Raw genomic sequence first — 20,861 nt, 5'->3', positions numbered from 1 at the left:
ACTGTTTGTTCTCTTTGATATTGTGGAGATGGCTGCATATGTCTCAATGAGAGTGTCAGTGTCCTGCTCTGCTCCACTTCAAAGGCCTCTCCCTGCTGCACATCAACAGGCCTAAATGACACTAGTAGTCATGGAACAAAGTGGACTGCAAGCTTACTGACATCATTTAGCAATCTTTGAACAGAAAGTCAAATCAGGAGGTGAACCATATGTACTTTGTTTTTTGCTTTTTTTTCATAAAGCTCAGAGCAGTTCAATCTATTTTATTAACCATTAATGGCTCATATAACATTTGTATTAAAATGTACAATTCTTATAACGATAATTATGTACAACTGAACACTGGGAGACATTCAATATAATCTGTAATCACCATGTCTTAAAAGGATCCCAAACTATTAACACTTGTAGGCCTTATTAGATAACATTGTCATCAACTATATAAATGTGATATAAAACACTCTTTGTGTGTCCTCCTTTCACTCGTAGGTCGCCATTGTTGTTTATGTCGCAGTGGTCTTCGGCCCGGGTCTGTTTACACTACAGTGAGATAAACGTGTTCTGTTCTACCTTTTCAATTTGAACCTGAGTGCAATGTTAGCGAGGAGGACAACACAGAAGACATTACTGCTATTATTAATCAAAATGAAGATGATGCTCATCTGTGCTAAATGGTAGGGAGACTGTGTAGTAAAGAGCTCCACTTTCTGTCAGCAGCTGTTCAGGCTAAGCGTTTAGCATCCAGCGTCTTCTGTCTTTGACGTTTCTTAGAGTGGATTACCCTTTCTATCCAAGGGTTTTAACATTAGACTCCTTGTGGGAAAAAATTGTAGGCACGCGATTTTAGTCTTCGCTTATAGGCAGCAGCATGTGTTAGCTCTTTTAACAGCTGTGGTCGACTAAATGCATCAAACGCATCAATTGATGACTGAAGTCGCAAGAACACTTCTTTCTCTTTTTATCACTAGGAAATCTTTGAAGACTTACATCACTTGCAATGTTTCATTTCGACTGGAAATTACAACCTAAAGATGTTATGGTAGTGTTTGGTTTAACGTATATTAAAACTAACAGATCCTTAACTTTGAATTCAATATGATCAAGTTTATACCCTTTACCCAAAAGGGTAACACTTTACTTGAACAACTTGACATTAATCAAAGTGACATGACCAGAAAATGTCTTTGTCGTGACATCTTGACATCAACAAAATATTCACCTATTTTTGTGTTTATGGCAAGTTGACATAATGATGATTATAATTAGATGCGCAAGTTGCAATGTCAAGTTGTCATAATAAAGGACATCCCAAACAAATGTAATGTCAAGATGTCACGACAAAGACATTTTCTGGTCATGTCACTTTGATTAATGTCAAGTTGTCATAATCAAGACAACCCAAACAATGTCAACTTGTCATTACAAAAACTGAATGACACTTAATGACAACAGTCTGAAACGTTTATGACATTGACATAATGTTTATGACACGTTCATGACTATGTCATGTAACAGTTATGACAGTGTCATGTCACTCTTATGACGATACCTTCAAGTGTTAACCAAGAAGGATTGGATTCAAAATACAAGGAAATTCAAAAATACATTTGAAATATTAATTACATTTGTATTGTTATACTATATGTTGTGTGTTTCAGTAGTGACAATTTTTGTGAAAGACAAAATATTCCAATGTGTACTAGAAATGTGTACCTTGGATATTATTTAATTTGCATACATACAAAGTTTGGGGGAAAATACTTTTTTTTCCAGGATTTTTTCAACCCTGGCTTTGCACCAATTCGGTAGAATGGTCCATATATGCATTTCTACTGCGTGTGTGTGTGTGTGTGTGTGTGACAACAGCATTGTCTGAGCTATCAGTCCAGATAAATATAAACTCTGGCTGTCTCATGCCCACAGAAACTGATGTAAGACACAAGACACACATATTCACACACATATTCATAAGATTATTTATTATATAGGACTGCAAATTAGTCAGCTGATATGGATGTGAAAAGCTGATACATGATACACTGTATATGTACTTCCTGACCTGATGCAGAAAATATATCCCCTGCAGGGAATTTCTGATGACTGTGTTGATTGGACTCCCATTTCAGATCCTGGTAGGTAGTTGATCCCTGAACCCTGAAGGTCTCCACAACCAACATAGTGCTGTTGAGTAAAATGAGGGGGGCAGTGTTGGGAGCCTTTAAAGGCGGGGGATTTGAGTTTTAAATGTTCTAGGGGGCGTCCTTGAGCCATCCTGCTACACCCAAGCCAGAGAACCATATCAGATATCAAGTTACTCTTTCTGGGGCATGTGTCAAGTTTTCAAACACCTCTATCAGCTCAAATATGCTAAAAGTCTTTTGGGGATGCTGTAGAGCCACTGTGTCAAGCCCAGGCCCAATTGTAATATTATCAAAATACAGTGTTATGAAAAAGTTTAGGCACCCCTCTGATGCTGCATAATAATTTCACAGAAAATGATCACAGTGGCATGCCATTCATTTTCTAATAAAAGCTGAGTACTGGGATATTTTCCAGACAAAGATTTTTAGTGTGGCAATATTAAGTTGTATGAAATTAAATCAGATGCGAAAAATAAGCTGTGCAAAAATGTGGGCACCCATGTCATTTTGTTGATTTGAATACCTGTAACTACTTAGCACAGATTAATTGGAACACACAATTGGTTTGGTGAGCTAATTAAGCCTTGAACTTCTTAGACAGGTGCATCCAATCGTGAGAAAAGGTATTTGAAGTGGCCAATTGTAAGTTGGTCTTCTCTTTGACTCTCCTCTGAAGAGATGCAACATGGGGGCCTCAAAACAACTCTCAAATGACCTGAAAACAAAGATTGTTCAACATTATGGTTTAGGGGAAGGCTACAAAAAGCTATCTGAGAGATTTAAGCTGTTAGTTTCCACTGTGAGGAGCATAGTGAGGAAATAGAAGACCACAGGCACAGTTCTTGTTAAGGCCTGAAGTGGCAGGCCAAGTAAAATATCGGAGAGGCAAAGGCGAAGGATGCTGAGCACGGTCAAAGACAACCCACAGACCACCTCCAAAGACCTACAACATCATCTTGCTGCAGATGGCGTCACTGGGCATCATTCAACAAGTCAGCGCACTTTGCACAAGGAGAAGCTGTACGGGAGAGTGATGCAGAAGAAGCCTTTTCTGCACACACGCCACAAACAGAGTCGCTTGAGGTATGCAAAAGCACATTTGGACACGCCAGTTTCATTTTGGAATAACATGCTATGGACTGATGAAACAAAGTTTGAGGTATTTGGTCATAACAAGGGGCGTTATGAATGGCGGCAAAAGAACACAGCGTTCCAAGAGAAACACTTGCTAACCACAGTAAGATTTGGTGGAGGTTCCATCATGCTGTGGGGCTGTGTGGCCAGTGCCAGTACTGGGAATCTTGTTAAAGTTGAGGGTTGCATGGATTCAACTCAATATCAGCAGATTCTTGAGAATAATGTTGAAAGATTGGTCTAATAAGCAGCAACACAGAGCTATAAGGACGCTTTGCTCTCACACGCGCTGCATTGATACTAACACAAACACACACGTGCGCTCGCTGACACTCTCTAGCGCATGCTCTTGCTCACTCGCTGCAGATTCCGGGAGATTGTATATAATTTGCGGGCTATCAATATGCAGGACACTCCGGGACAGTTGGGATGTCTGCACTAAAGCAATAACCAGCTCTATAGGGGTATTTGTAGCACCAGAGATGCTACTGTTAGGATACAGTTAGGAGAATGTTTGGACAGTTAACACACTTCATTGTTCAGGGATGTTTATGGACATTAGGCTGTTTTAATTTAGTTTTTGTATTATTGTGAACTTGAATATCATCTAATATGAAGAGTGCACACTGCAGTTACTAAAGGGTCACAAGATGATTCTTTTGTTTACAGTAAGTTTCTAATTGACTGCTGAAACAAGTAATTGTTACATTATATTCATTTTAATGAATGATTTAATTTTGACAGTAGGGTCTTAGTGTGGTACATTACAAACGACTGATGGAGATTATATCACTCATGATTAGTCTAAAAATGGCATCTGTGCTAAAAGGACCCAAAAAAAGGGATTGAGAATCGAATCGAATAGTGACCTTAAAATCAAAATCAAATCATATCGAGAATTTGCAGAATCGTGACACCCCTAATCGTGAATAATCACATTTTTTATCGCATGTTTAAAATTCTGACAGTTAAACAGTTTAAAAAAAGTCCAAATTAAGAGTGTAAAGCAATTCTTACCGCTCTAGCTCCTGAGCCACAGCCTCCCCAATCTGTGACAGTGGTTTTGAGTGAGTGAGTGAGCAGCACAACTAATGTGATTAAAAAAACCAACGTGTTATGCTCGGCCCTTAATCGTATGTCAATTAATGTGTTAACACTGACAGCCCAAGGAAATATCTGAGAAATCCATCATGTCCATTTTATGACCACAACATATCACACAATAAACTATAAAGGTTAATGACAACACATTTGTGATTGCAGTGAAATGATCAGTGACTCTCAGTGTGTGTTTGGGCAGATATCAACGAACACTGAAGGTACAAACTGTTGTAGGTTATAACTACAGATTAATGACCTAGAACTGAAGTGGTTTATGTGTTTGTAAGTGTCCCTTTACCCACAGGGGTTTCACATTGCCATCTGTGCGTGAGAGAGTGTTTATTTATACCTCTTATGCAACATTTGTAGCTGGCAAAAGTACTACAGAACAGTCTGCTACAGTGTGCCACCCCCTCACACATGATGGGCAACACAGGACACTATTTAGCAGGGACCAGTTCATGAACATGCCTTTTTCTGGTATTTCCTAAAATGAAATATTTTGGAGTGACATTTTGGAGCAAAATGAATGCAGAATTGACATTTTATCCAGAAAGACATACTAATAAAAATGATTGGTAAGATTAATATATTGAAGTATTAATATATAAATATATTGAATGTGTCAGAACAATAATTAAGTAAACTATATTTACAGCACATAGTATCTCAACTTAAAACATAAACATATAAATTCAAAACACCTATTTGCAAGACGACAAGCCTAAAATACCATATAGTGCCCCCTTCAGCTCGATGTGTTCAGTTCCCACTAAATAAAAGTGTTGTACAAAACAAACAACAGATTGATCATTTCCATATTCTTAGAGCTTTACCGCTACAGGGACTAAAAGTAGTTTTTCATATGGGGAAAGGACATTAAAGTTATGATCAGGAGGGTTCATCCTCAAATATGGTCTAGACCTGCTAGACCTGTCAATGTGAAAAGTGCCTTGAGATAAAGGTTTTAGTGATTTGGTGCTACATAAATAAACTGAATTGAATAGAATTGAAAACTGAATTATTGTACCATGAACCTTGTTTCAATTCAGACAGCAATGGATGGTGAGACTTCTATTTAACTATTATATCTTGAGCTATTAAGCTATCTAAGAGTTATTTTCTCCTTTTAAACCAGCATGAGTGATTAGAATTGTAATTTTATTTCATTTCTTTATTTCTTAACAGCTGGTATTCGTGTAACTATAACTTTCTAACTTATAAATGGGATCTTATTTACTTGTTTTTATTATTTGCCATTAGTCATTTGTTTTTACAGTATTGTACTTTGTAATTTTTTTTATTTATTTATTTTTTTAAATTAAATGGCACTTTGTAACTTTGTTGTTTTTGACTATAAAGCACTTTGTAATTTTGTTGAAAAGGGCTATACAAATACTTATTACATTATTATTTGATTGCCTGGTTGTACATTATTAAAGAAAGAAACGTAGCTTGTGTGTGTGTGTGTGTGTGTGTGTGTGTGTGTGTGTGTGTGTGTGTGTGTGTGTGTGTGTGTGTGTGTGTGCATTTTTATGCATGCATAAAAATAACAGTTGTATTCCAGTATGACATTTGTGTAAGTAATGTGTATTCTTCTCCCTCCCTCTATCTCCCACTTTAGCTGAGATAAAAGCACTCCCATCAATCTAGGCCATCTGTCTGTGTCATTTATATTCTCAGTTTTTTTTTTACACAAAAACACACACAGACCATTAGGCAGACTCTACTATAGTGCCCTCTACTTGAACACGCCTCATGATTGTGTCGGACTCTGGAGTTATAAAGACATTTCGAGACATTTCTGTGGTCACTCATCTGCTTTGCTTTGTCTTAGTTATCTCTACTGGCATCTCCTCTCTCCTGTCTGTTGTTGCTCCCTCACTTCTCTTTTTTCATCTCTAACCAATCTCTTATGCATGGATCATTTTTAAGTCCTACTTATCATAACTGATGCATTCCACTAGTGTTAATGCAATCACATGCAAGCAGGAATATGTCTCCTCAATCATTGAACACAAAATATGTTTTCTGATGTGCTCCTTTTAATTTACTGCTGATTATTGCACCTGCTATCTTGATACATTCTATATGATGTACAGTACATTTCCACAGCACTCATTTCATCAGTACAATAAAATCATGTCATACTCTTTTTTTCAAAAGAAATATTGTTATCACTTACTAATTCCAACTGCTTACTTTGTAGTGTTTTTGATTGGTGGTACATTATCATTATGAAATCCTACACAGGTGTTTCAAATTAAAAGCCTACCAGCAAATGAGGAGGTCATTTGTAACTTTCACCAGTGCTGTCTCTGTGCTATGATGCACTCTAAATCCTGACTAAAACTATAATGTAGAGACTCACACAATTGACTGGTGAGTGCTTTCTCATAGACATTAGAGGTACTGACCTGTACATAGCATGTTAGTAAACACAGATTGATCATATATAGTAAAAAAAGTGCTAACTTAGGGTAAGATTTCCTCAAGTTGCCTAGTTGGGATGGGGTCTAACAGACAGGTTGATGGTTTAAACGGAGTAATTGTTTAAGTTATTGTTCACTGCATTCCTGTAAAATTTAGAATAGAATTTAAAATCCTTCTCCTCACTTTTAAAGCTCTTAATGGTCAGGCTCCATCATACCTTAAAGAGCTCCTAGAACCTTATGTACCTACTAGAACACTGCGCTCCCAGAACGCAGGCCTACTTGTGGTTCCTAGTATCTCTAAAAGTAGAATGGGAGGCAGAGCCTTCAGTTATCAGGCTCCTCTCCTGTGGAACCATCTCCCAGATTCGGTCCGGAGGGCAGACACCCTCTCTACTTTTAAGAGTAGGCTTAAAACTTTCCTTTTTGATAAAGCTTATAGTTAGGGCCGGCCAGGCTTGTCCTGGACCAGCTCCTAGTTTATGCTGCTATAGGGTTAGACTGCCGGGGGTCTCCCATGATGCAGTGAGCTCCTCTCTCCTCCTCTCTCTCTCTCTATCCATCCATCTATATCCATTAACATTCATGTACTATTAATACATTCAATATCCTAAACTTCTTCCCCGGAGTTGTCTGTGCTTTCTCGTCTCACAGGTAATCTGGGCCTGTAGACGTTGGGATAATAGATTCCTGCCCCGGAGCTTCTAACTTCAATGTTTATTTTCTATGTGCTTCTCTCTCTCTCCTATTCTTGCTCTCTCTCCTCTCTACCCCAACCGGTCGAGGCAGATGTTCTCCCACTTTGAGCCTGGTTCTGGTTTTGAGGTTTCTTCCTGTTAAAAGGGAGTTTTTTTCTTGCCATTGTCGCTAAGTGCTGCTCATGTGGGAATGTTGGGTCTCTTTAAAATTAAACCTGAAGAGTACGGTTTAGACCTGCTCTATGTGTAAAGTGCCTTGAGATGACTCTGTTGTGATTTGGCGCAATAAAAATAAAGATTGATTGATTGATTATTGGAATGCCCAGATTTGATGTCTGGCTCCGTAGCATAATGTGAGATGATTTACAGTGAATGTAATTGGTCAGTGAGTCTCCTGCGCTGTTAAACCAGTGCTGTAAAGGCTAGAAAAGCTGCACCAGTTAAAATAGAAATGCGCCATCAAAATGTAATAGTTCTCTACAATTTATCAGTAATAGGTGCAGGTCCAGATAGGCCGGTGTCTGGGTCTGGACCTGGACCTGGACCATGGTTAAAACATGTCACATTAGTGGGTCAGTCTAGCTACTATGTAACAACAAACAAAGCTGCACTGCATATTGGAACTCGAATATGGTCATGCCATTTATGTAAATCTATAGAATTGGCAACATTATTGTTATTTTTTCTTTCATATCTTTACACCATAGTTGGCCTGTTGTCTGTCCTGTTATGTTAATTATTGTTGCCATGGCGCGGACGGAGTGGCTGCCAGTTACAGAAGCTCTGATCTCTCTTTTTGTTTATTGTGTTTTTTTTATAGTGATTCATGGTGTTTTGAAGTGATTATTTTATAGTGACTTTTTCCTTGTAATTTTAGCTATTTTTTAACTGTTTTTCTGGACTTTTAAACACTGCGTCGGCCAAATGCATTCAACCATGACAACCGGCCATGGTCCAGCTGTTGTTGTTTACACTCGAGAGCAGCTGATTGCGCTGGGCCAAGCTAGACTAGGCCAAGCTAGGCTACCCCTGAGGAGAGACCGGAGATCCCGGCCGAGGAGGAGGAGGAGGGGATGCAGAGCCGGAGTTAAGGGCCGTAAGGAGACGTCGGTACAAACCATGCCTTCCAGCTGTTATTACGGGGAATGTGAGGTCTCTCTCGAACAAGATGGATGAGCTAGTGGCGCTAATGAGGCTGCAGCAGGAGTACCAGGAGTGCAGTCTGATTCACTTCACAGAGACCTGGCTGAACGAGCTCACCCCAGACTCACTGGTGCAGCTGGACGGATTTCATCTTGTCAGAGCGGACAGGGACATGAGAGCGAGTGGTAAGAAGAAGGGCGGAGGAATTGCGATGTTTGTGAACAACAAGTGGTGTAACCCTGGCCACATCTATGTTAAGGAGCAACAGTGTACTAGGGACATTGAGCTGCTAGTGGTTAGCATCCGACCATACTACCTGCTGAGGGTAGGTTTTCACATGTCATTGCAATAACGGTGTACACATCCCTCCCTCGGCCAACGCAGATGCAGATCTTTCTCCTCATTACTGGAGATTTTAACCATGCTTCCCTGTCTGCCACTCTCCCTAACTTACGCGGTTATGCGATCGCATAATTCAACGCATAATCAGCCAAAGTCCGCATATTTATGCGGGGGCCGCATTTTTTCAAAGACACTGCACTTTCGCAGCATAAATCGCAGATATGCGGGGCTTGCATGATTTCATAATCCCCGTATTTTTGTTGCAAAAAAGTCACATATATCTTAGCAGAAAGTTGAAAAATGTTGCGTTTACTTCACACGAGAGCAGCCATTTTCCCATGTTGCCATGGGAACGTTATGAAGTGACGTAATTACGCGATGTGAACGTCATCGAAAAGCCACAAACCCCGTGATGAATCAGTCTCATTTGACAACAAAAATAAGCGCAAAAGACCGTGCAAAGCAGTTTCCAGGTGTATTACATCATGACAGTGGGGGCAAATTATTTTTGCACTCTGTGTTGGACCACAGGTTTTCATTTTCACAGTTGATGCAACTTTACAGTTGTAAGATTGCACTTTATTGTTACCAGTGGGTTCAATCATACTAGTTTCAAAAACCTTACAGTTGTAAGTATATTTGTAGTATGTACATTTATGTTACAGTAAGAGATTGCACTTTGTGCATTGGAAGCACTTATTTTAACAGAAGATGTCTGTTTTACCTACCCTTGTAGGGGTAGGTAAAACATACATCTTGTTTGACTCATCAATGTTTTGTAAGTTTGAGCCATGTGTTTATTAAGGTCTGAAATAAAACAAGATGAGAATTTAAATATTCCCAGCACTTTCTGTGATGTAGTATTCTTGCTTATCATAGAATGTAATTAGAAATGACTCTTTACATTAAGGTAGTAGCCTAGTGAGAACAGGGGAATCACTTTTTTTTCTCATTTTCATCAAACTGCAGTTCCCGCAATTTCATTGCATAAAATTGCATAAATATCCCGCATATTCCATCGCATTTTTTAAGAAAACGTGCCGCATAATCAAGGATTTTTGCCCGCAACAATCACAAAAAAACTCCGCATTTTTCTGGAAGGACTGGCTGAGCCCTAAGTGTGTGTGTGTAGTGCAGTAAAGGAGAGACAGCTGTGAAGAGTTGACTTAACTACACTTGTTACATTACTGTAAGTGCAATAAAAGCATTTTAAGTAAAAAGCCAAGACAAGTAATTAATTCATGTAATCCATGCATAAGGTGGACAGACTCCAAATGATGAAAAATATTGCCATAAAGAGTGAGATTTGCGACACCTCAAAAATAAACAAGACATTTTTCTCTCATCACACAATATACATATTATTATTTCACACCACCCTACTTGTACCAGTGAACATTCAGCTACCCTGGCACTTACATGATGTTATTCTAGCATTATATTATTTGGATATATGTATATATGTATATATGTAACCACAATTCGGTCTAGCTTTCCAATATCTAGACTAAAGTAACCAAGTTCACACCAATGTTTCTTAAAAGCATTTGGGTGTTTTGTCACTAATGTTAATGTCATTGCATCCTTCAGATTTGAGACTGACAGAGAAAGTGAATGACAGTGACTTGTACTAGCTGCTGTTCATAGGTTACACTGCTCAACATCAACCTCCTCTCTCATCCAAAACTTCCGTGGGAAGTTGGGAAAGTCATTTTCCTAATTACTGCATGAATTAATCTGGCCACATCACAAACCATTCGTATTGATAGTATTAACTATCGCCAAAAAGACTACAGTACTTAACTCCAAAGACATAACTAAGTTATCCATCTGGCTCAAACTATTAACAGATAATTCACATTTAGAAAAGTAATTTTTGACTGAACACCACATATTGACAACATTGAAAAAAAAAAAAAAACTAAAATTGAATGAAAACAGTTAAATGTATTTTTTGTGTACATATGATCTATGTGGAGGGTATCATGAGGCCTTATGCCAATCAGGTGAAATAAACGAGATTTTTCAAACATGATATTTGTAAATAGGTCAAACTTGACCAGAAAACAAGGAAGGAAAAAACTTTACTTATATTACAAACTTGAACTGAGTTACATAGTGCATGTGTTTAGTACAGTTCATCCAATAACTGGCTGTTCTCCAGTCTGCATGTTGAAGTGTTCTTGGGCAAGATACTGAATCACAAATTGCTCCCGATGGCTGCGCCAGTGGTGTGTGAGTGTGTGTGAATGTGTGTTAGATTAGATACTGATGAGCAGGTTGGCACCTTGCACAGCAGCCTCTGCCATCAGCGTATAATTGTGTGTGAATGTGTGAATATTGACATATATTGTAAAGCACTTTGAGTGGTAGGAAGACTAGAAAGGCACTGTATAAAATGCAGTCCATTTAGTCCACTTACTGCCCTGAGAACAGTTGCATTTTCTTTCTGTGCAGAGTAAAACTGGCACTGGTAATAAAGATAATAACAGATCTTACAGTAGATTCTGACCCTCTTCCGCCCCTCTGCCTCAGCCCATTTCCTAATGTCTGCTGTATGAAATCATCCCGCCGACTGTCTAATACACTAGGGAGAAAAAGATAAAGCACCAGCAGAGATTCCTCCTCCCCCCAACTGCATTCCCTTTGCTTTTTGCACGGCCTATTATCACAGCACTCGCCATACAATATGTCCTTATTGAAGCTTTCAGATGCAAATGAGGGCACTGTCGCCTTCTCTGTGTCCCGCTGACAGCCGTGAGGCTTGCTAACCAACCTCCTATAATTGTTACTAATTGTTATTCCCCAAGCAGGACTGAGCAGAACACTTCAGAACATCCAGCCCCCTATTATTTGGACACGGGAGGTTGGGGATTTATGGTTTATTATGTTGTTGGTTTATGTATTAAGCCTGGCAGCTCTGTTTAGATTTGTTTCAAGTAAATACAGAACAAATGGAGAGGTGGGAAGAAGCTTGTAAGGCTTTGCAAGTAATGAAGGAAAATGAGGTGGGAAGGATTAACATTACATCCTGATCTGCTACAAAAGATGTGCATGTTCAAGGGCAATGGACATGGTCAATACAGGAAGTATCGTCACATTTGTATTGAGCAGTTAATAGTCAAGGAGAGCTCCGGGTGAGCAAACTTTGCATCACCCTTTACAAACCAGAGGAACTGTTCTCCACTTTGTTTTTCTTTAACTACTCTTTTGTCCCATTGCTGCTGCAGGAGCAGCTCAGCTGTCTGTCCTCACGTGTGTCCTGCTCACAGCTGAAATACACAAGAGCCTGCTTAGGATTCAGTAACAAAGACGAGTTAGCATTGAGCTGCTAACTCTAACAACAAAGGGACAATCAGGGGCCTCCTCAGTGACCTGGGCCTTCTGACCTGCATGACTGGAGCACCGATAGACCAGCAAAGCCGTCATCACTCAGCCAGGGAGCCAAACTCTTCTCAACCTGACTCATTCTCAGAGTCACCAGCTAAGAAGCAGCACTCCACTTGGTAATGTACTGGGCAAAGCATAGAAGCATAGCACACAGTTAAAGATCTATATCTATATAATATATAAAGTACTGATGTAGTGAATGTTTTTCAACCAGCTGTATTGTTGTGATGTCTGTTCATAATCAGGTTATTAAATAGCCACACAACTAAGCTGATGCCTGCATGCTTCACTCATGTTACATCCAGTAACTAACCTGGCCCCTTATCCTACACCAACTGGCCTTAAGCTTAGACACACATCTACACACTCTTTGTTCTGACCTAACACATGTTCTACACACACAGATAGAACAAAGGAGATACACTCTCTTTTGCCTTTGTCATTCCTTATGCACAGAACACAGGAACATTAGGTTCCAACGCCATCTTTGATTTTGCCATCTTTATAGTTTCCTTTGTCTCAGCCAGCATATGGACTTACTGTACCACCATCTTGTTTCCACACACACACACACACACACACACACACACACACACACACACACACACACACACACACACACACACACACACACACACACACACACACACACACACACACACACACACACACACACACACACACACACACACACACACACACAGTATGTTCTTACTTTTTTTTTTTTTTAAATAAATGCTTTTGGATATACACACTGTCTGTTTAACGTTGCACAAGAACGAGTTTTGCCAACCAAATAACTCCAATATCCTTCAACCTGAACTATTTATCGATGTGGTAATTGGATTGTGCATATGTACTTGGACTTTCTACCTGGCTGACAGATTTGTTGGAAATGATGGTAATTTTAAAACAAAGATATTGTGTGATGGAGGTGTTTAAAAAAGTTGGGCCTTGGTTACAGGTTTGGCTATGAGCAATATTCAATAATAATGAAAGATAATTATTCATTATTAAAAGCAATATACATTATTAATAATAATTATTAATAGTGGGGCACCATCCTGGGATCAAAGAAAAAGATAGCCAATGATTCAGTCTCATAAAGTTTGATAAACTATTCATATGGAGTTTTGGCCAATAATTAACTATAAGCCCAACTTTTTTTAAACACCTCCATCACACAATATCTTTGTTTTAAAATTACCATCATTTCCAACAAATCTGTCAGCCAGGTAGAAAGTCCAAGTACATATGCACAATCCTGATTTCGTCCACAGCACTTCCCTGGGCATGGGCACAACAATGTGTTTCAAACCTCCATCATCTCTTCTACAATAATCAGTTTATACCTTTCAAATACCTCATGCAGAAGTAGTGAGTTGGAATATCTACAGTTCAAATCCATTATCAAAGCTAACACAACTTATATAACCTAATTTGAACCCTCTAAAATAATTAATGACATTATTTAATTTACGAATCTAAACTCAAGTCTAATTTAAAAAGAAAATGTCTTTTTAATGAGTTCTGAATACACTTCAAAATGTTGGTGCTCACTTATAGAGCCCTACAGGCCAAGTTCCCCAGTACACTGTGGACTTTTTGCACCCTCACACCACAGTCTGAGCCCTTTGGTCCTCTACTCAGGGTTTTGTAAGTGTACCTCTGATAGTTTTAAGACTCAGGGAGATCGTGCTTTCTGGTCAGCAGCCCCAAAGATTTAGATTTATTTTGAATGTGAAGCAATTGAAGCATGTGACTGTTAAAAGGTGCTATATAAATAATATAATGCTTTCTTTTTAAGAATAGATTCTTTTAATTTGGATCTATTTCTTCATCTACCAACTTCTACATAGGAATTTAAAAAAAAATCATCTTTACTAAAAGGAATACACACCTACAGCTGTGTTGTAAATTTTGCAATTTGACATTTTTTTTTAAACCAAAGCAATTAAAGGGGTCAACTTGTTTAAAGTAAACACATTATCAACTGGTTTTTTTTTTTTTTTTTAAGGGGGGAATCAAATTCTGCTTAGGACCGAAAAAGGCCTGCAGTGTGGTTATATAGAGAAGTTGTTATAGTTTGGTAACTACTCTTTAGTCAGTAAGCTAGCCCTCAGTCCAAGGTAGAGGGGCGGGTTTTCAGAGTGGGGTCCTCTGTGCACTCCTTATTTGAAAGGTCCTGGCTAAAAGTAGAAAAAATAGTAACAAACTTAGTAAGCTGTAAATGTGCAAACCACTGTGCTGGATGAGTTATAAACACACAAGCCCTCCAGATAAGAAATCTTTTACACCCATCCTGTTAAGCTTGGGTCTCACATTCATGTTTAATGTAACATGAAGGGTAAGACACTTCAGGTAACTGGTATCTGCTAGGCCAGCCTTAGTAGTGGCTGGTATTGTAATGCAGTCTGTAGGTGGAACACTGTGGCCTCTAAGCTTCAGATGTTTCTTGTACAACATGTGTAACAGCTTGCATGTTATTCAAAGTATACATGCAGACACACAACCATTTTTAGGCTTCAAGTCAATTTTTTGACTTGAAGTTAGTAACTACAAGTCAATGATTGTGCTTCCAAAATACGGGCGACTTACACTCAGCACTGTACCTGAATGTTTCCATTGTAGATACATATAAAAGGCACTAGCTATTGCTGTTGCTCTGCTAAATATCCGCTTTCGGTCCAGAGAAGGTGTTAGTCTTTATGTTTTTATGCTGCCTTTTATTTAGTTTCTGTGTGTTTTTTGTACTGATTTGCCTTTGTAACACAGTTAAGCATTTGAATTAATACTATGTGCATGTCTGTGTGAGATCATACCTCAGAGTGTGTGACAGGCACAGAACTGATGCCAGCATTGACAGCGGTCCAGGAGCGAGCAGTGAGCACACAGGCGAAAAGTGGGTAGAGATCTCCAGCTCCCAGACTGCGGCTGTAACGCTCCACCCCGGACATGTCACCCTTAATCAGAGCCTGCCACAACCGACAGTAGTCCAACCTGAAGTCTGGTTGTAGGACCTAGAAGGAGAGGAGAGAGGAAAATTGAAAATTAGGTGTCTTGCGTTGACATGACAGATTATATTTGCATTTATATAATAGACAACTGTATTGGTTCATTGTCTATTGCACTCTACATTTATTTTGAATTAAAGCTCATGTAAACTATCACCTATGCTTGTGGTTATGTGAATAAACACAACTAATTAAACATTGGAGAAAAATAGCAGTGATTGCTGGTGGGAAGCATTTTATCCATGTCACTGTACAAACAACTATTTCTGGTTGGCCAAAGCACCACAGTGGGGGTGGAACTAGGGGGCCAGCATGTATTTTTGTATGTCACACCCTCCTTGTAAAAGATCATCACTGGTAAATGAATAAAAGAGGAGTGCAACACCATAGGCCATGTAGCAGCACTGAGACTACCAGTATAGTTTTACTCAAACTCCACAGTAGTACAGGCTCCTTGTGAACAAACACAAGTTATGTGGAAATTCAGTGTACTCCCAAATAAGTATTGCTACTCTTACTCGTATTGTTACTGTTACTCAGTTATCTTTGAAGTCTGAAAAATGTGGTGAATGCACTTCCTTTCTCCTTTGTTGGCGCATTGCTGTTTGTTGGTGTGTTAGAACCTCCAACTGTTCAGTGGAAGAACTATTGCTATTGTTGGTATATATTTAAAGAGGTTATATGCAAAATACAGCTTTATTAGCTTTCAGGAATTTTATTTTTGCTATGTTAACAACTAATGGTGTATTGAGTAGAGAGTCATGTGACACGCCCTCTGTGTGTGTTGTTCTGGAGCCTCTGTTTTGGAAGCCGGGCCGGCAGCGCGTTCATGTTAGTGCATGTGAAACACCTCCTCCTCTCCTCCACCGGAACCGTTAGTCCACTCCCCCTATATAACCGTTAGTCCACTCCCCTATATAACCATTAATCCACTCCCCCTTTATAACCGCCGCAACGAGGGAGGAGCAGCCTGCACCTTTTGAAAACTACTGGAAACAGAGACCCGGGTCAGCCTCTGTCTTTCATTTCTAAGGCGGAGAGCCCTGTGAGAGGCAAAAGGACTGCAATTTGACTCGGAGCTAGAGCTTCTTCTCTTGGACCAGTAAGTAACTTTATGTGTATATACAGTCACATATCTGTTTAGTTAGTGTTAGACTAACGTTAGATATAATGTCACATATCATGTTCATTTAATTGACAGTCTTAAGACGGGCTAACGGTCAGGCTCGAGCTGTTGCCTCTCTAACATTAGTTATATTTGAGGCTCAGCGGTGACAGAGCAGCAGACAGCTGCCTGTGCTGCAGCTCGGCTTCATGATGGCCATGGAGCTAGCATTCAAACACAAAGTAATATAAAGCGTGTGTGTGTGTTATGCTGGCGGTAGCCGCAGTCACAGTGAATGAGATGGTTATACGTTTATTTTTCCTCTATAAGAGAGACAAAGTAGAAGAATAGGACTGTGTGTAACTCCTGTAGTGTTGGATATACAGTGGGGCAAAAAAGTATTTAGTCAGCCACCAATTGTGCAAGTTCTCCCACTTAAAAAGATGAGAGAGGCCTGTAATTTTCATCATAGGTAAACCTCAACTATGAGAGACAAAATGAGAAAAAAAATCCAGAAAATCACATTGTCTGATTTTTTAAAGAATTTATTTGCAAATTATGGATGAAAATAAGTATTTGGTCAATAACAAAAGTTCATCTCAATACTTTGTTATATACCCTTTGTTGGCAATGACAGAGGTCAAACGTTTTCTGTAAGTCTTCACAAGGTTTTCACACAGAGTTGCTGGTATTTTGGCCCATTCCTCCATGCAGATCTCCTGTAGAGCAGTGATGTTTTGGGGCTGTCGCTGGGCAACACAGACTTTCAACTCCCTCCAAATATTTTTTATGGGGTTGAGATCTGGAGACTGGCTAGGCCACTCCAGGACCTTGAAATTCCTTCATTGCCCGGGCGGTGTGTTTGGGATCATTGTCATGCTGAAAGACCCAGCCACATTTCATCTTCAATGCCTTTGCAGATGGAAGGAGGTTTTCACTCAAAATCTCACGATACATGGCCCCATTCATTCTTTCCTTTACACGGATCAGTCGTCCTGGTCCTCTTGCAGAAAAACAGCCCCAAAGCATGATGTTTCCACCCCATGCTTCACAGTAGGTATGGTGTTCTTTGGATGCAACGCGGCATTCTTTCTCCTCCAAACACGACAAGTTGAGTTTTTACCAAAAAGTTCTATTTTGGTTTCATCTGACCATATGACATTCTCCCAATCCTCTTCTGGATCATCCAAATGCTCTCTAGCAAACTTCAGACAGGCCTGGACATGTACTGGCTTAAGCAGGGGGACACGTCTGGCACTGCAGGATTTGAGTCCCTGGTGGCGTAGTGTGTTACTGATGGTAGCCTTTGTTACTTTGGTCCCAGCTCTCTGCAGGTCATTGACTAGGTCCCCCCGTGTGGTTCTGGGATTTTTGTTCACCGTTCTTGTGATCATTTTGACCCCACGGGGTGAGATCTTGCGTGGAGCCCCAGATCGAGGGAGATTATCAGTGGTCTTGTATGTTTTCCATTTTCTAATAATTGCTCCCACAGTTGATTTCACACCAAGCTGCTTACCTATTGCAGATTCAGTCTTCCCAGCCTGGTGCAGGTCTACAATTTAGTTTCTGGTGTCCTTTGACAGCTCTTTGGTCTTGGCCATAGTGGAGTTTGGAGTGTGACTTTTTGAGGTTGTGGACAGGTGACTATTATACTGATAACAAGTTCCAACAGGTGCCATTAATACAGGTAACGAGTGGAGGACAGAGGAGCCTCTTAAAGAAGATGTTACAGGTCTGTGAGAGCCAGAAATCTTGCTTGTTTGTAGGTGACCAAATACTTATTTTACACAGGAAATTACCAATTAATTCATTAAAAATCCTACAATATGATTTCCTGGATTCTTTCCCCCCAGTCTGTCTCTCAAAGTTGAAGTTTACCTATAATGAAAATTACAGGCATCTCTCATCTTTTAAGTGAGAGAACTTGCACAATTGGTGGCTGACTAAATACTTTTTTGCCCCACTGTAAAGTAGTTCTCCTACTCAGACGTAGCCTGGCTAACACCAGACCATGTCTCCATCTCATGTGAGATTGAGGTAGGGTCTGGCGAGGAGCCGTTCATTTTCTCATATTTGAGGCGGGATCAACGGATATCGATCAAATGCTTCTGTACGCTACTGGACAAACTTACAGCCAATCATATCAACGATACACGATGACATATTCAGAGCTTGTAGGGAGCAACACTTCCTTTTTATGAAGGAAATCATGTAGCGCAAGTTTTTGTTTTATTTTCAGAGTGAACTTGCCTTCCAATTTATTTAGCACACAATCTACTGCTGCTTCGAACGGTTGCTGCACCTCCGTGGCCGCCATGCTGGATGTAAACAGAGTCGCTCTACGGTCGTCATCGTCTTGAGCCCACCTCCCCGTTCTCTGATTGGTTCCCTATCTCAGGCGGAGATATTGTCTTGGTGGCCATGTTAACTTTCAGAGCGAAGTAGAATCTCGCTCGAATGAGAGCATGGGTATACCCAGGCTAACTCAGACGTGGTCCCGGTTTTGTTTTGCTGTAACCACTAACGAGCTAAAGCTAAGCTAAGCGAGCTAGCTTCATACCTCTGAGCTGAGCACATATTCTATAGCACAAAGGGAGAGAAGTGAGTAAGAAAATATGTATGGCTTGCCTGTGTAATGTTAGTTAGCCAAACAAACAGTAATGCTGTCAGGACAGTACACATAATAGTAACAATAGTGCTACTGCTAACCATGCTTTACTGGACTATTGCTTGGGTTAGGGTTACTTTTGACTAAATGTAAAGTATGATATTTTAGTCAAAAGTTAGTTAAACAAGCTATTGTACTGGTGATGAAATACTGTGACTATTACTTTGATAAAGATGATAGACATCTTGGTCTTACAACTACTTGTGTTTTCTATAACTAAAGAAGCTTATTGTAATTGACAGCTTAGCAATTGTGAATCTTTAATGTGTGAATTGTTGGTCATGTTAGGTTTGTTTAGATTAAAGCTCTGAAATATCTTTTACACAGGTTACATGTTTTGTCTTGCATTCCTCAGGTCATAATGCCCAATACTGCAGTTACTCCACCATGGCAGACTCCACAAAAAAAAATCTGCGCTGGATTACAACTTTCACCTTGACCGAAGGCATGTGCAGTCTAAAGACGGTAAGAAGAGGTTTCATTTTCACACAATGGTGTTACAATTCGTTTCACAAGATATTTGGATTGCTATTCGTTTTTATGTGTGTACTTACTGTTAGGTGTGATAAAATAAAACAGCAATCATGTGGTGCTCTTCAAATATAGCAGCAGTGCAGTTGATGGTTTGTATTTCTGGAGTTGTTGTCATATTGTGTAATGTGACAGCACAGACAACTTTGATTGAAGTGAATTGTACTGAATAATCACTTTTTGTTGCCTGATTATACAGATGCTGTGTAATGGAAGGAATGACACCAGGAGCTACTCTTCAGACTCTTTGTCCTGTCCTCAATGAACTGAAGCTACAGGTTGCCACAAACAACATTGTGAAGAAGAGCTGCATTCTGCTCTTCACAGAGACCTGGCTTCATTCATCCATTCCAGATGCATTTATTGAATTAACTGCTTCACAGTACACCGTCATGACAGGACTAGAGACTCTGGTAAGAGCAGAGGAGGGGGGTAATGCATGTATGTGAACTAGGGATGCACCGAAAATTCGGCCACCGAAAATATTCGGCCGAAAATGGCCCAAAATCGCATTTTCGGTTTTCGGCCGAAATACTTTTATCATCGAAACAACACGGCCGAAACAGCTAACTAAAGAGATCAGCTCCTCTGATGCATCTGTAGCAGACGTTATTCCTTTAATTGCAGCACTAAAGTGTAGTTCACTCTTAGTCTGTCAGCACACGTTTCACTGAGATCTATTTGGATCCTCTGCACTTCATTGCGACTGTACTTGATCCACGTTATAAAGATCATTACCTGGATCAGGTGGGATTAAAGCAGCGCGCACCAGAAATGATCCGGGCCGCGATGGATGCGGAGAACCCGCTTGGAGACGGAGAAGCGCACAGCACAGGAGAAGGAGAGCAGAGAGCAGAAACAGGCTAGAGAGTGTCTGCGCGTGCGCGCGTGTGTTTGTGTGACTGTAAATGCAGTACGTGTGAGAGCAAAGCGTCCTTATAGCTCTGTGTTGCTGCTTATTAGACCGACACCAATCGCACCCCTCCCCCAGGCCGACACCGGGGGAGCTACACGCGGTTTCTCTTGGTGGACTTCAGCTCGGCGTTTAACACCATCATCCCCAACAGACTGGTGAACAAGCTGTCAGACCTGGGAATATCTCACTCTATCTGCCTCTGGATCAAGACTTCCTGTCTAACCGCTCCCAGAGGGTGAGAGTAGG

At 40.1% G+C, this 20,861-nt stretch overlaps 1 protein-coding gene across 1 annotated transcript in view; it reads right to left on the bottom strand.

Moving 5' to 3' along the window:
• adck1 (aarF domain containing kinase 1) overlaps window positions 1–20,861 on the bottom strand; it is a 100,658-nt gene that overhangs the window by 10,920 nt on the left and 68,877 nt on the right. Inside the window, exon 9 of the mRNA XM_062440377.1 lies at window positions 15,204–15,401. Within this exon, the coding sequence (XP_062296361.1) occupies window positions 15,204–15,401 (198 nt within the window). The remainder of the gene's footprint in view (window positions 1–15,203; window positions 15,402–20,861) is intronic.

This window comes from Scomber scombrus, chromosome 19 (assembly GCF_963691925.1).
Source record: "Scomber scombrus chromosome 19, fScoSco1.1, whole genome shotgun sequence".
Lineage (NCBI taxonomy): Eukaryota > Metazoa > Chordata > Actinopteri > Scombriformes > Scombridae > Scomber > Scomber scombrus.
Note: the sequence above shows the minus strand (reverse complement) of the source record. Positions and strands in the feature narration are given on the sequence as shown.